Genomic DNA, 17,913 nt, shown 5'->3' on the forward strand with positions numbered 1-17,913 from the left:
ATAATAGAAAAAAAGGATTAAGTGTGATTTTTGCCTTTCGTCCTTAAAACAAAGTCACTAAATATCTTAAAGTCAATTGTAACTTAATTCTATTTCTTAATGTTTAAAATTCAAATTCCCGTGCCACCTAAATGTGAAAAACCTGTTAACAATGTTTCCAGAAGTCAACCATTGAACTGAATATTGAATCAAAAATGTCAATGATTTATAGTTTGTATGGTTCAATTGAGCTTGATCAATGGTCAAATCAGCACCCTAATAATTAAATTAAAAAATTATATATATAATAATTTAAGTATAAGAAATAAATATAAAATTATTACTTAACATAAAAATAAAACTAAATATTTTAAATTTATCATGACTTAACAAGTGATGATACAGTATAACATCAATTGATTTAAAAAACTAGTCACTTCATAGAAAAATTGATAAAAAATGAAAAAAAGAGAGTATTTTTTTAATAGTCTAATTTTTGAAAATCAAATTCAATTCCCAACTTGATCCTAGTTCTCAACTTGATTGCTAATCCAAAGCTGCTCAACCCTCAAATGATTTTTTAATGTTAATTGAGCTGAAATCTAAATCGGTCAATGGTTTCACCCATTGGACCTTTCAGTTTGATCATTTTTTTAATTATTGTCTTTGAGTGAAGCAATTTGTTGATTTGGCTTTTTTTTAAAACTTTGGCCCTATTCATGGGACATTTTTTAAAAATAACTTTTTATTTAAAAAATTAGATAATTTGTAATAATTAAATTAATTTTTAAATTTTATTTTTTATTTAATGTTAAAATATTTAATATAATTACATTATTATTTAAAGTAAATATATATATATATATATATATGATATAAAAGGAAGTAATGTATGAAATGGAGATAAGAGGAAATATCTTTTCTAATAAAATATTATAAAAATTGATCACACGTCTTTCTCCAATTTTTCTTATTCCACCTCGTCTTATCATGGCATTGGTTTTTTTGGATGAGGACCACACAGTATTGTGCACAATATATCTAAATAATTAATATATATTAATTATAAAAATTTTAATATTAAATTAGATTCTTTAATTTTAAATTATATTAAAAATAAAAAAATTATTAAAATTATTTATAATTTTTTTAAAAATTATTTTAATAAATATAATACTCTATCCATCCCAAATTATAAGACACTTTTAAACAAAATCTTACCCAATAAATCTCATTAAATACACTTAACAACTTTATCTTTCTAAAACAAAAATATAAATTTTTAAAAATATCCATCATTTAATATATTGAAAAGAGAAGGGATGTGAATTAATTATAGAGAGTGAAAGGGATAAAATTGGAATTGATACATTTAATAAAACTCTAATCTACTCAAAATGTCTTATATTCTGAAATAAAAAATTTCTTTAAAAATGCCTTGTAATTTAGGACGGAAGGAGTATATAATAATATTTTAAATCTGGTACAGATCTCATGTCAAGGAAGCATGGAAAGTAGACCCATCACTCTTATCATCTACCCTTCCTCTTCACCACCCTCCCTCTCCCCTCTCTCTCCTTGTCCAACTCTCCCCCCATGAAAGCTCAAAGCTTGATGCTCTTCTTGTCCAAGCTTTCGAACTCTGAATAACTCTTGGTGAACTGGAAGTCTTAATATCTCATCTAACTATGTTTGTTATGTATGCAGAATTAACACCATTGTATGTCTAGCTATGTGCATTGTGCAACAAGTGTCAGCCACACACTAAGGAGAAAATCTCTGTTGTTTCTTTCAATAATAACAATGAAATGAACCCCAAACTAGCTAAAGAAGTTACTCGTCGTTGTTGGCAAATGGCAAGTCCAATCGCTTCTTAGTCTCCATCTTTAAAGCTCAATCTTCCCTTAGGCTTCTGAGCCGTTCTCTCAAATTGTACTCCATTACGCTGCCAGGCTAGAGGAGAAGATGACTTGCCTCTGCCTCTATCTCCTTCTCTCTCTCTCTCCTCCATCTCTCTCCCTCCCTCTCCTCCTCCTTTCACCCTTATTTTTTATTCAAAAAATCAAGATAAATAGAGTCGTGAGGAAGGCTTCCTTGCACTGGCTTCAATAAGGCCGGTGACGGCCATGGACACATTTCATACAATTCATGAATTTGTGAGGTTTATAAAATATTTCATACAATTTATTCAGTTTGTTAGTTTCAGACAAGTTTTAATTTTGATAGTTGACACAATTTAAACAATTGTTAGTTTTTTAATAATTAAATAGTTTTATATAGTTGATAAATACTTGATAGACAATTGTAAATGAATTGAGTTGTTTGATTTGGCTTTGGTAATTTTTATGCACATGAATGAGTAAAATTGATAAAATAAATATAGTATACAAAAATTAAATACTTTTATATCGATTATTACCACAACCGCTGCAGAATATAATTTTTTTACATCGATTATAGTAATAACTGATGCAAAATAATAACTTTTTACATTGACTGAGATTTCAAATGATGTAAAAGCTCAAGATTTTACATTGGTTAGAAGCCCGACCAATGTAAAATGGTGAGTTTTTACATTAGTTGGGCTTCGAACCAATGTAAAATAATGACTTTTTACATCAGTTGGAAGCCTAACCGATGTAAAAAGTTAGTATTTTACATCGGTTGAGCTTCCAATTGATGTAAAAAGTTTCAGGTAATTTTTTTATATAATTTTCAACATTGACTTTATAACTGATATAAAAATTTAGTTTTTATATCGGGTGTATAATTGATATAGAAAGATGGGATATTCTACATTTCCTGAAACAATATCATCTCTTTAACCGTTGTGAAAAGTCATTTTTAACTGTTAATAAAAGTTATTTTTGTATTAGTGTTCCTTCAAGTTTTTGAGCCATTCTCTCAGATTACACTCCACCATGCTGTCGGGGCAGAGAAGAAGATGACCTGGCTCTATCTCTATCTCCTTCTCTCTCTCTCCTCCATCTCCCTCCCTCCCTCCTCTCCTCCTTCCACCCCTATTTTTTATTCAAAAAATTGAGATAAACAGAATTGTGAGGAAGGCTTCCTTGCACTAACTTCGATGAGGTCGACAACAGCCATGGACACGTTAGAGAGAACAAGGCCGATATGTATATAGTCATCATCTTCTATTTATTGTCATTTACTATTACGTAAAGCTTTGGTGATCTTTTCATGAGAAAGAGAAATATGTACAAAAAGCAACAAAAGGTTTAAGTTTAATCGAAAGCCACTGAGATTAGCACTATTGCATTGAGTCAATGTCTAAAATGACAAATAATATATTGTCAGCATGTTGATCGTGATTTTTGAATATATGTTAAAAGATGTCTGAGATATTTGTATTCAGAAGGCGCACACACACCCCATAATTTCCTCTTGAGGTCTCGAACTCCTTGTCGTGTTGCTTAAGCTATACCAAGTCAACAATTTGTGTTTGAAGTTCTTTTTTATGTGTCCTTCACACTCAAGCCATCTGATCGTCTTCACATAATACTCAAAATCTCGATCTCAATACGCATTCTCATCTTGCCTTTGCTCAGTTCTTTTTTTAGATGTGCTTCCATCTTAAGGCCCCTTTCTCTTCCCAATATCATTTTCTTGATCCTTACCTATGGACTTGGATCTACCATTTCTTCTTGCCCCATCCTTAAGTATTTCCTCAGTGATTAGCACATTTGATAATAATATTTGATTATAAAAACACACCCCCCACACCATGTAGCTCATCGACGTAATTGTTGCAGCATAAGGTGGTGGTGGACTTGGTGATGAAGTTCTATTCGTCGTTCATCAGCGTCGAGGCCAATGAGGTGCTTGGATTGAGGTGAGCCTCCATCGTGGAAATAAACACCATCAGTAATAGCATCGGGGAATAGAGCTTAGAGAGGGAAAGAGGAGAGAGCGGGGAGGAGGTGGATAGTGAGGTGTAAAAATAAAATACAAAATAGATCCTACTATTATATTTTATTATTAAAAAAACATTAAGAAAAAGCTAGATCAACAAAACTAGGGCTAATAAATTTTTAAGATAAAGTTAAGGTGTAAAAATAATTATTAATTTAAAAAAAATACTCCTCTGATCCTATTTATAAATCACTTTCAACATCTTTTGCCAATATTAAGAAAAACCTTAAAATTCATTAACTTTGTCTTAAAATTTAATAATTTTTTAAATTTATCCCTATTAAACATACATGCTTTAATAACATATTTTTTCTCTCCAACATTCAATGGTGGGTACAAGAGGAGATTTGTGATGAAAATTTAATGACATGACTTATAAATAAGACCAAAAACATTATTATCTCTTTGCATTATAAATAAAGACTAAAGGGAGTATGTTAAAAAAAGGTGTGAATATAATTTTTTTGTGCATTGTGCTGCTAATATTTTGTGTATTGTAAGTGAAGCTTGTTCTAAAGCTTTTGAAGAATTTTACAAGAGTCTTGAAACAAAGGAAAGAGAATGAAAAATCCACATCTTTCTGCAGCAATCTTGAGAGTGGTAAGGCTATCTTGCTAAAATCCTGTATAAACCTCCTGTAAAATCCTGCATGTCCAAGGAAAGAACGGACCTCTCTAACACTAGTAGGATAAGGTAAAGAAGTAATCACATCTACCTTAGCCTTATCAACTTCTATCCCCCTCTCAGAAACAACATGACCTAATACAATACCTTGTCTAACTATGAAATGACACTTTTCAAAGTTTAATACAAGATTTTTCTCAATACATCGCTCAAGTACTTTATCTAAATTTACTAGACACTCATCAAATGAATCTCCATATACAGTAAAATCATCCATAAAAACCTCTATGCAATAGTCTAGAAAATCTGCAAAAATACTCATCATGCATCTCTGGAATGTGGCTGGGGCATTGCATAATCCAAATGGCATCCTCCTATAAGCAAATGTGCCAAATGGACATGTGAATGTTGTGTTCTCTTGGTCCTCTGGAGCTATGCAAATCTGGAAATAACCTGAAAAACCATCTAGAAAACAGTAGTGAGATTTGCCTGCTAATTTCTCTAACATTTGATCAATAAAAGGTAAAGGGAAGTGATTCTTCCTGGTTGCATCATTTAGCTTCCTGTAGTCGATGCACATCCTCCAGCTATTTTGCACTCTCATAGGAATCAACTCGTTCTTTTCATTCTTTACAACTGTGATCCCGCTCTTCTTTGGCACTACCTGTATTGGACTCACCCACTGGCTGTCAGAAATAGGGTAAATGATACCTGCAGAAAGAAGTTTTGTTACCTCCTTTTTGACCACATCAAGGATAAGTGGGTTAAGCCTCCTTTGAGGTTGCCTACATGGCTTTGCACCGTCTTCCATCAAGATCCTATGCATGCATATATCTGGACTGATGCCTGGAATGTCAGCTAGTGTCCATCCTATAGCTTTCTTGTGCCTTCTCAGTACCTCTAACAATTTTACCTCTTGACTAGGATCAGAATCCTTTGCTATAATAATCGTTAGTTTCTTACCTTCATCTAAGAATGCATATTTCAAATGTTCTGGTAGATCTTTCAATTCAAGTATAGGTGGCTACTGAATAGAGGGCACTAGCTTGTCGATAGTTAGCTCATCAACTCCACAAACCTGCATTCCATTAAAAGAAGCAACAGTATCTTGTTCTAGAACACTAGAATTATCATTATTAATAGAATTACATGACATAGAGTTGATAGCAAAGTCTATAGTTCTTTCAGAGTCAGAAGCAATCATATCAGAGTCACTAGAAGTTTCAATGCCAATATCATACATGGATTTGAATAACTCAACAATATCATCAGAACCAGAACAGTCAAAAGAATCTTCATAAATAATAGAGTCAGAACAATGTGTATTGCTATCTAAATCAACAATCTCAAGAGAACTAGAAACCATCTCATTGTAAAGCTCATCATATGTATCATCAATTAACATATCAAGCATGCTCACATTAATAACAGAATGATCCTCTATAGGATGTTTCATAGCCTCTAAAAGATTAAATTGAACAACACGTCCTGCAAATTCCATGGAAAGAGTACTATCTTTAACATTAATGATAGTATTAGCTGTCTTAAGAAATGGCCTACCCAAAATCAGTGGTGGTGGCCCATGACTATCATCTTTACCCATATCCAAAATATAAAAATCAGCAGGAAAGACTAAATCTTTTACCTTAATTAGAATGTCTTCAAGCATACCATTAGGATAGGCAAGTCTCCTGTCTGCTAATTGGACAATAATCCCGGCTGGCTTTATCTCACAACCCTGCAAAGAAGAAAATAGAGACTTGGGCATAACATTTATCGCTGCACCAAGATCAATTAAAGCGTTAAAAAATTCTAAATTTCCTATAGTACAGGGTATAGTGAAACTCCCTGGATCTTTGCATTTTAAGGGCATAGGGGGTTGGCACTGCATTCCTCCATGAAATAAAGCTGATACACTTCTTTCTAGATTGACCTTCTCATTAGCTTTAAATCTTCTCTTGTTCATGCATAGGTCTTTCAAGAACTTTGCATATTTAGGAATTTGCTTTACTGCCTCCAAAAGGGGAATATTGACTTCAACCTTCTTGAAAACATCAAGCACTTCTTTCTCCAATTCAACTTCCTTTAACTTCTTGCTTTGAGTCTCCCTATTTGGAAATGGAAGGATCTTCCTTGGTTCCTTTCCTTCATTAGACTCCTCAAGTGTGACTTGTGTTGCTGCAGCCGACTTATTCTTGATAGATGTTGTGGAGGGCTCTGGAAGCTCCTTTCCACTTCTAAGAGTGATAGCACTAACATTACTACAATTAGGATTTACAACTGTTTGAGAAGGCAACTTTCCAGAACCTTAACTCTTCAATTCATTAACGAGGTGGACAACTGCCCAATTTGATTCTCCAATTTTTGGATTACTGTCTCAGTGCATTGTTGAAATTGAATGTTATTAGTTGCCATTTGCTTCATTAACTCTTCTAAACTTGGTCCATCATTTTTAGACCCTGAAATAGGAGTAGATTGCCTCATTGGTTGCATAGGCTGTGAATTTTGACCTGTAGCATTATATTGTTGTTGTTGGCTTCCTCCATATCTGAAATTAGGGTGATCTCTCTACCCTGAATTATAAGTGTTAGAGAAAGGATCATATTTTTAGCCCTGTTGCATAGGTCTAGTTGGAAAAATCCCAGCACAATTCTCAACTCTATCATCCAACTGTGGGCATTGATCAGTAGTGTGTGTGGCCAAAAAACAGATGCCACATAGAGGCCCAACTAAAGCAGAAGATGTGGTAGCTTGCTGAGGATTATAAAATTGTTAAGAGTAAGGAAAGAAAATCAAGAGATCTAGAATAGGTAAAGTGTATAAAGGATGAAGAGAGAAGGATTTTAGTTACAGATGATGAAATTAAAAACAGATAAGAGACTTATTTTTTCAAACTTCTCAATGACAGAGAGGATTCGTCTACTAACTTGGAGGATTTAGTAACTCATGAAGGAGAACAAAATTTATCATTCTATCGAATAATACATGATAAATAGGTAAAGGAAGCTCTTAAAAAATGACAAATGATAGAGCCAACTAACCTGATTGTATATCTATTGAAGTGAGGAAATGTTTAGGTGAAGAAGGGTGAGATGGTTAACTAAGTTATTTAATGTGATTTTATGGTCCAAGAAAATGCTTGACAATTGGAGGAGAAGTACATTAATTCCTATTTGTCAAAATAAAGGGGATATTCAGAATTGTAATAACTATACAGAGATTAAACTCATGAGCTATACAATAAAATTATGGGAGAAAGTAATTGAGCATAGGTTGAAATTGGAGACAAGTATTTTTGAGGATCAGTTTGGTTTGATGTCAGGTAGATCAATTACAAAGGTAATCTGTTTACTAAGGAGATTAATGAAAAAGTATCGTTGTAAAGATAAAGATTTACACATAATTTTTATTAATTTAAAAAAAACTTATAATCGTATACCAAGAGAAGTGCTTTGAAAAGCCTTGAAAAAGAAAAAAGTACAGATTACTTATATGAAAGTTATACAAGATATGTATGAGGGGGTAAAAATTAGTATAAGAACATTTAGTGGTCAAACAAAAGACTTTTCTATAAAGATTGGACTACATCAGGGATTATCTTTGAATCCTTATCTATTTAACTTGATCCTAAATGTTTTGATGAAACAAATTTTAGGAGAATTTCTCAAATGTATGCTCTTCGCGAATGATATAGTTCTTATAGCAAAGACAAAAAAAGAGATTAATTGTAAACTTAAGTTATGGAGGAGAACATTAGAGTCGAAAGGTTTTCATCTTAATAGGAGTAAGATGAAATATTTATATTGTAAATTTAGTAAGAGACTAGTCGATAGTAATTTGGAAGTAAAATTGGGAGATCAAATTATACTTCAAGTGGAAAAGTTTAAATATTTGGGAGCTATTTTTCAAAATGATGGCGAAATCTGTGGGAATATTTCACATAGGATTCAAATTAGGTGGTTTAATTGGAGAAAAGTTAAAGGAGTTATTTATGACCATAAAGTACCTAATAAACTTAAAAAAAGTTTTATCATACTGTTGTCAAACTGACTATATTATATGGTAGTGAATGCTGAGCTCTAACGAGACAGTAAGATCATAAAGTTAGATTAATAGAGATGAGAATGTTACGATGGATGTGCAGGAAAACACATAAAGATAAAATTCAAAATGAACATGTATACGAAAAAGTGAGGGTAACACTTATTGATGAAAAAATGTTAGGAAATCGTTTGAAATGGTTTAGACATGTACAAAGAAGACCGCAGGAGGCACTAGTAAGAATAGTGTTTTGAGCCTTGTTAAAGGGGTAAAGGAAGGCTTAAGAAAACACTCTTGAAAGTTGTTAAACGCGATCTTTTAATTAATAATATTTTTAAAAGCTTGATAAATGATAGAGTACAATGACGTTTTACAATCCATATAGCAACCCCACCTAGTGGGATAAAGGCTTGTTATTGTTGTTGTTGTGCTGCTAAAATTTGTTATGAATTAATCATCATTATATAATTTTTGTAGAAAGTTGGTAACTTGTAAATAATGGTTAGATAGATGTGACTTGCGTTATGCTGTAACTTTTGTTTGTTTATATTAATTTGTTAAATTGTTCATTTTGCTGGCATTTTAGAAAACACTCAGGCAACCCATAAACTAACTCTTCAGGGTACATTGATGATTTATCATTTTGAATTTGTGGCTAAGGTCCTAATAAGCAATACGAGGCTCCTGGGAATGAGTTTAAGGGATTGGGAGGATCCCATGCTTTTCTATGAGAGGAGACACTCTTTTTTTTTAAAAAAAAAAATTACAATCTCCGTCATTTTCAACGCATGTTATTTATATATTAATGCAAGATTGACATTTGGTGTATATTTCATATTATCACATATTTATCATTTAGCTGTTTGCCTTTGACTATAATCAGGTGGAGGAATTGTTGACATTGTCTTTAATTAATAAATTATCAGAGATTCAGTGTATCGACAGTGTGATCCAGTGGCAAAATCACCAGAACTATCTCCTCCTATGCAAGTACAGGAAAGTGAAAGACTTGAGGTCGTCAAGATGGAAATTTAAAATATGCACATTTTTACAGAAAAAATTTGTCAGCGCAACCCGATTTCTCGCATGAAGCAAATTTTTTGATTACACCATAATAAACCAATGACGAAATTTTGACATCTAATCGCTCTTAAACTTTAGTTCGTAGAACTCTTGGTCACTTAAAAATCAACATTCAGAAATACTGATACTTGTTAGACGTAGTAAATCATGCCAATCTCTAGCAAAGAAGTGTGTGGCACATTCAGAATAACGTCAGGCTCTCGACAATTCTTGCTTAGAAAAGCAAAAACGACATCTATTACGAGTTTCTTAAAGACGGATGATGATTTCTTTGCCCTTGCATGGGAATGTCCAAGTATATAGGCAACTCCAGATTCTTTGGCCTTCAGAATCTGCAGAGACTCTTCAAGATAGCCATCATTGTTATTCTTCACCACCCGCAACAGATTTGAAGATGAAATCATGTTCTCTTCACCATATGGGTTTTCGAGATATGTAGACAATTCATGTGTTGAATCTGGCACACTCTCTTCAGTTTCTACAAATTGGACTACCCCAGACACCAACTTATTCTCAAAATTATAGTTCTCTTGCTGTATATCCTTGTAACCGTACCTGACAACACAACGAAACATACCACATTCCTTCGGGCCAGCGCGACTAATGAGCAAGCGTTCGTTCTCACAAACATGAGGGATCTGAACATATTTGATGCAAACAAAGACTAGCACCTGATGGAATGCTGGCAAATTTGTAACTAAATGGCCAAAAATGGCGGGAACACCAGAAGCCAGATTAGTGTAGATGAGTCCTACTCCAGGCACACGGGCTATGCCTAGGCAAGGTCCTAAAGATAGTATCCTGCTCATTGAAACCTTGTTTTCCACATCAAATTGGTGTTTCTTCATTGTTCCGTAGTTCCAGGTATACATTATACCCATAAAGATAAAAGCTAGCACAAGAGGGATCCACCCTCCTTCAGGGATCTTGCAAATGGAAGCAGAGATGTAAAGTGATTCAATTGATCCAAACAAGAGCAAAAATGTGATGGCTTTTATAATTCCTTGCTTCCACACAATCAAGATAACTAGCATCATCAAGCAAGTTGTCACAAACATAACAGTCGTGACCGCAAGTCCTGCAAATAAAGTGAAATAGTTTAATTTCATCATCCATAATTTCAAATATCTTAACCATAATGGAAAAGAATATTACCATACGCATGACCAATCATGTTTGTATCCCTCAGGCCAACAGTGACAGCCAGACAAAGGCACATCAGTATCCAATTGATTTCAGGAATGTATATCTGCCCATAAATTCTGCTTGAAGTATGAACAATCTTCACGCGAGGAAAACAATTTAACGCACAACACTGGCTTATGATGGAAAAAGTAGCAGAAATTACTGCTTGACTTCCTACAACAGCTGCAAAAGTGGCCACTATGAACACTGGCCAAAACACAGCTTCTGTAAAAGAAAAAAAGAAGACACTGAATGACATGAGGGGGCCAACGATTATGTTTGGCATTTTTTACTTGCTTAAAATATTTCTTGCCTGGTATGGCTTTGTAAAAACTTCTCTGAATGTCTTCGTGGTGCTTGGAGAGGAATGCAGCCTCACCCATAAATGCCAGAATCAGGCAGGGATACACCATACATGTGAAAGCTATCTGAGATTCAAGCGCAATTGTTAGAGCAGAATTCCTTTCTAGTAAATAAGGCACTCACGTCATGTTAGATAACAAGACTCATGGTTTACCTTAATTGAGGGCGCAGAAAAATGACCCATGTCAGCAAACATTGTCTCCACACCTGAGACATTATCACAGAGGAAAATATCAAAATAGCTTCCAAATCTTTTTTACTTAGCTGATTTTTTTTGGCCAATTATTTTGCCCGTGTTGAGAAAGTAAAGAATTGAATAGAGAGAATAAAATGCACATTTATGAAGAAGATGAGTACGGCATTACAGTGAAATTGATTTACTAGAAGTTTAGAATTAAACATAAAGTGTCAAAGTTTTGTATTACAGAGGAAAATATCAAGATAGCTTCTAAAGCTCTGATTTAGCTGACACTAGAACTAACATAACTGTATGAGGAGTGTTTATAATACCAGTAATTGAAAGAACCACTCCTCCCAGTGAGAGCCATCCTTCAATGCCAGTGGTCCTGAGGAATTTTAACATGTAAACAGGAGAGATTGCTTGGTGTATTTGTGGGTTCCAGTGGAGTATGTTGTATATACCAATACCACTGATACACAAAAGCCAAGCTGCAACAACCGGGGCGAACAGGAAAGCAACTCTATGTGTTCCATGATGTTGAATAGAGAAAAGGCCCACTAAAATGACGCATGAGATCATAACTACATAATCTGCAAGAACAATCAATATAGTGTTTAATAGGTAGTGAGCGGCTATATGTGAAGAAAGCTTGCTGGACTTGTTCTTACTTTCATGGAGATGACTGATTTTAACTTGAACTCCTGAAACTGCTGAAAGAACTGAAAGGAGAAATAGATGATTTTATGAGACCCAAAGGAGAAACGCATCTAAAAGTCAGTGTTACCACTGAACACCGGAGCTGATGCATAAACTCATAATACGAGAAGTAAGAAAGGTAGACCCAAGAACATGGCGACACTTGAATCAGAAATTAAACTATGCTTGATGACAATTCAAGGAAAAGAAAGCATCTCTAATATGTTTGATCACGTGTAAAATGCATCAAAGTAACACATGATGAGAGATTCCTTCATCCGTTCCCCCTTCTGCTTCTTAAAATGCCCTACTATACTTCTGCAGTACTCCTGAATGCCATAGTAAAAGTTGTAGTAAAAATGTTTTTTCTGTGGAAAACCAACCATATCAAACTAATGAGGAGTGCCAGTATCAGTTATCCATAATGACTAACGTTTCCTTTTGATCATCTACAAATATTTCACTCCACTAGGGTTATGCCCTAGAATAGTTTCATATCCGCAATATATAATGTGCTTGTGAAAGAAATCGCTAAGCAGAAGATATTTCATTCACTCTATCAACAAATACGTGATATCTTTAAAAATTAATAACCAGCTACCAGAAGCAAGGTTAATGAGTGAGTGCATGCTGTGGTATCAGATTATCTTTAAGTTTCTTTTTACTTGCACAAGTAATGCCAGATAGATGAAAGTTAAGGTGATAGCTTACAGGAGTCATGAAGTAAACATCATTATATGAAGCTCAGGGCTGCTCCGGATCAACTACCTGATATTGCAGGAGTAATTACACCATCTCCAATTGCCATACAGGTTCCTAGCAGAACAAATATCAGCAATCCTTTCTGGAACCTTGGGTGCTTTTCAAATAGCAACTTCAGAAGACTAGACTGCCAGGTGTCTGAAGAGTCTTCTGCGGCATGAGCATGCAACCTCTCATCGGTGGGCAGTTGATTAGGTAACATGCTTAGCCTTGCATGCCGGCAAAGAGAGAGTATAAGGCAAAGGTACCTCCTGCACAATTAATGAATATTTGATGCTGATAAGATTGATTTTTTTTTTTTTTGACATGATAATTTCAGAACTAATTATTCTTAGGGGAATAAATGCCAGTTCTTGCTGACTGTTCAATCAGAGTTAACTAAAAGAGAATTTCTTGTGCCGGAACAAAGAATGGAAGTTACATGTACGTAGTCCTGACCCTATTGTTGCAGTCAAATAGCACGTTATACATAAAATACAATTAGACTATAAAGCCCTGGTTCCAGACGAAGTCTAACTTGAACTGCACTGTTCATGACTTATAATTATAAATAATGTGACTTCCTATAGATTTATCTTATATATGTAATTTTCAAGAAATTATGGGAGAAATGAGGCAAATACTATTCATTATTACAATGTTGGGGGGGGGGGGGAGAAGAGATTATGCTTTTATCATTCTTTGATTATACATGACATGCACCCCTTGGGTATATCCAGAAGTCAGCTGACTGATTATTGCCTGAGCAAGAGTGGGCAGGAATGAGATTATAAAATATTATATCTTCCCAAACAAATATAATTAGCTTGGCCTCAAAGGAATGAAAAGGAGTATCAAACAGAAGCATGGAGTCTGACAGAGGAAAAAGGTTTTACCTTCTCCATCGTCATCAGCAGACATCACGATGAATACATATTTAAAGAGCGCAATAACCGTGAAAGTCCAGAAAATAAATGAAAGCACCCCAAAAATTTCCTCATCATCTTCTTTGAGGCTCAATTTCCCTGAGAAGGTGGTCTTGTAAACATAGAGAGGGGAAGTACTGAGGTCTCCATAAACCACTCCAAGACTTTGATAAGCCAGAGTGAGCACAGTAGCACAAGATGTCTTCTTTAAATTCTGATGCAGGAAAAACTAATATAAGCATATACGTTTAAGGATAACAATGAGGTAAAAAATCTACACTAACCCATCATTCAGCTGTTAGAATTTCTTCTCTTCTACTTCCAAGTGTCAAGACAGTAATTCAGTGTTGCATTTTAATCCATTATCGCATTTACTAAAAACGAATAAGTTAATTGAAAGCACAAATTTCAAAGTAGTTCATCTCAGGGAAAAGGGAAAAGAGGATTTATACACCATGTGTACAGTAATGAAGATCACTCCAACATTGACCAGCACTAACATAGTAACATGTAGTAATAGTATTAAACTGAGAAGCCAATAATCCATATAAGGTGGACAGATAATAAAATTCACCATCCAGTACAGACACAACACACAAGTGATTTAATTACATGTAGACCCTTCTAAAGATTGTACATAATCCCGATCAGAACCCAACCCAGCAATGTCCTTTGGATATACATTACAAATACTTTGATATCTGAGTAATAATCGACACAAACCCATTTAGTTCTAATAATCAGACCATGACCTTCCAGAAATGAACGGCATTACACGTCTCAGAAAATCTCGGGAAACAAGAAGGCATTCGTAGAATAAAGCCAAGGCAGAAATTTGTTCATAAGAAAGTGATTATAAGGGGTGATAATTCTATAGTTCAGAGTGAAAGAAAGAGAGAGAGTACCTGCCGAGATATTCCATGCTCCACAAATTGATCAGATGGGTTCATACTTGACAGAAAAAGAGAGAGTGGAGGAAGGAGGATGAGAGAAAGGGGTTAGCTATAGAGAAAAAGAAGAGACAGAGACTATATAGAGGCCAGAGGGAGAAAGAAGAGAAAGTAGAAGAAGAGCAGAAGTAGTAGAAAGGCAAGTGGTGTGTGTAAATAGAAGTTACAAAATGCATTCAATGCTCTTTAACTCCCTGTTGATTAACCAAATTCCTTCTACTGCTCAGTCACCCACAGTCAAATGGAGGGAAAAAATGCGTTCTTTCCTTTTTAAAGAATTTTTTCATGAACCAATAATATCCTTTTCTCTAATAGAAGCTTCGTCAGTAATAAAGTACTTCGTCAGTAATAAAGTATTAACTTCATCGCCATGATGCTTCTCATAAGCCTTCATCTCTATGCTTCCACGAATTCAGATTCAGCCAATTTCAATTTGAAAGGATTGACAGTATTTTTTTTTAAAGTAGAAAATCTGTTTGAATATCTGTTCTTTTAAAAAATAGTTTTTTTAGGTAATAAGGTTAATCTTAATTTCTTACTGAAGGTCTCAATTCTAATATCAATATGAAACTATATTACATAATATATTCCATCAAGGTTCTACCCTCTAATACCCAATTATGACTTCAAAGTTCAAAGACAGGAAGTCGGTCATGTAGTTAATGCCTCCAAATTTGCTTACAGGTATCAACTTTTTGCATGGAAAAACAAAAACAAAAAACAAAAAAAGACTGAATTTTTTCATGAATATATTCTCCAGATTATAATTATCTCTTTTGTGTATTTAAGATTAAACATAGGTATTACTAAAGGCGAATGTAATCTCCGACACCATTTCCTTATCTCTTTATTTCTTCTTGGCTAACGTAGATACATCTCAATTAATTTATTACTCCAGTCACAATCTATCTATGTGAAGACTAAGAAATACATTAAAAAAATTATAACTTATCCCAAAAGTTAACTTACAGCTATGATCCAAACATCCCACAAGTATAACAACATCAAGAATAACTGATTTTGTAGAAGTTGAATTACGTTATCTTTTATTTAAAAAGAAGAAGAAGATCAGCTAGTGACGTCCATGACACTTGATTGCGATGGCCTGCTAATTAGAAGAAAATGCCCAAAAAAAGGGAAAAAAAATAATGGTGCAAAAAAATACGACAGGAGGATAATGCCAAAAAAGATGATTTTTCATCTAAGAAAGAGTACTTGTTTCCCCGATAACCTTTAAAGTTGGAGAATTTGTGAAAGCATAATGTTTTTCTTTTACGCATTTTACTACTTGAATTCTTTTTGCTTTAATCTAAAGCATACTGTAAAGAAAACTTATCCTCATTCTCTATATAAAATGTGAGAGTAGGACAGAGGAACGTGCCACTGCCAATCCAAAACCACTCAATCTCCTCAGTCTATTTTGCATTATAGTTCTCAATAATGAACATTGAACAACCTAATAGATTTTTTTTTTTTATCACAGAAAATTCTAACAATCACTAGTACATGGAAAGCTATTAGCCCCATATCCTGCATTGTTGGATACACTTGGAAAGCAACCTACTCAAAACAACCTGTAGTTGCCCTGCATTAGATGTGATATTAACAACCTACCTAACATATAAAGTCACAAAATCTTCATTTCTTTTTCCCCCTTGTAGTCACCATTTCTTCAAAATTTTTACGATATCTATCCCGTACTAGTAGTACTATATATTGACCACAAGAAAATCTATATCTAAGAGATGATAATAGCACTAATTAAGCAGATGTCAATATATATATATTTTAAGAACTAAAAGATTGACTCTGTTTCTCTTCAATTCCATAACACTCGTTAAGCTCTTGTTGTTTGTTAATACTATTCTAATCTTTTTGTGGTCATTACTCCAAGGATATGGGTATTCAGATAAGGGCTCTGACACAAACAAGCTATGGTGAAGCCATCATTTTCTTGTCTGGGAGCATCCAATGGACTCTCCAATAGAGAGGATATTGGAGGAGAATTTTAAGCTTCTCTTGTTGATATCAAACATTATGGTAAGTGAGCTTTCATGAACCATAGAGAGTAGCAAGTCAGCATAATTTGAAGTATGTGAAAGATCATTATAAGTGTTCCTTGAATATAAAACCTATCTAATCATCAAATCAAATCAATCTCTTCTCGACAAGGAAATCCCACTTTGGTTCTGCCCCTACAATCATTGGATTTCAGCATCACACAAGTGTTATGGGCAGAACTTCTGAACCAAATTATATATATTCTTAAGGTTATCTGAACTTTGACAACAACCAAATCATTCTTTGTTTCTATCAACAATAATAATGGGGCCCAACCGTACGTGAACTATAATTGCTTGTACATTGGATGTAGAGAGCCAGATAATAGAAGAGAAATCCAAGTTTCAGAGCAGAAGATTTGCAAAATAATTTTGGCGTAAGAGTTGGGTTCTGTTTGGTCTGATTTCTAAATCAGAACTTAATGACCTGTCCCTACTTTCATTCAATTGCCTTCTCACACTAAATTATACCCTCTCGTGTGGAATATCGCAGCTAAGAACTTTTCAGAACCTTATCCTCTAGCTGCTTTCATGGGTAGACCAAAGTATTAGATATTTGCTTTGCTCTCATGAGTAACTCTTGCGTCCATGTTATAAGAATAAATGCAACCTCAACTATACAGATCAAATCTGCATTGTTCTCTGTGTGTATGCATGTGGGCGTGCGTAATCGAATTCTCTTACATTATAAATACAGCACAAGTACACTGGCAAGTGGGGAAGCAAATCCGTATATACTAGTGTTGATGCGCTTTCACTTTCCATTGTCCGATTTAGCCCATGCGTGCACTGTGTTAGTTAACAACATTTTGCTTTTTGCTTCTTACTTGATGAAAGCGAGTTTTATGGCAGTATATATGATAGTGCAAGTGTAAATATAACAGCTATTCAGACAACAAACAAATGATAAATCAAAGTGCTTAATGAATCATAATAATTATGATAAACTTTTGTGGAATCAGATCCTTTTATTTTAAAAAATAGGTAATATAGTATTTAATACTGATTGACTTCTTTCCATATATCTCAGCCAACCAGAATTTACGGAACAAACAGACTTGAAGGAGTCCTACGAAGGGGGACCATGAATGATAATACAGCTTGAGATGACTGTGCCATTTAAAGTAGTAGTTGAAAGCGGCTCACAATGTGGA

The 17,913-nt window shown here is 34.2% G+C and overlaps 1 protein-coding gene across 1 annotated transcript; it reads right to left on the minus strand.

Annotated features, from left to right (window-relative positions):
* Window positions 1–9,487: 9,487 nt before the first annotated feature.
* LOC129317844 (potassium transporter 1-like) lies at window positions 9,488–14,838 on the minus strand. The gene is given in 10 exon segments (XM_054962244.1): window positions 9,488–10,735; window positions 10,813–11,067; window positions 11,156–11,270; window positions 11,360–11,412; window positions 11,716–11,976; window positions 12,055–12,105; window positions 12,851–13,072; window positions 13,075–13,095; window positions 13,720–13,963; window positions 14,655–14,838. Coding segments are annotated over 10 exon segments (2,214 nt in total). The 5' UTR covers window positions 14,700–14,838; the 3' UTR covers window positions 9,488–9,788.
* Between the last annotated feature and the right edge of the window lie 3,075 nt (window positions 14,839–17,913).

The sequence above is a fragment of the Prosopis cineraria genome, unplaced genomic scaffold (genome assembly GCF_029017545.1).
Source record: "Prosopis cineraria cultivar Desert tree isolate PC_DT_omini unplaced genomic scaffold, ASM2901754v1 PC8, whole genome shotgun sequence".
Lineage (NCBI taxonomy): Eukaryota > Viridiplantae > Streptophyta > Magnoliopsida > Fabales > Fabaceae > Prosopis > Prosopis cineraria.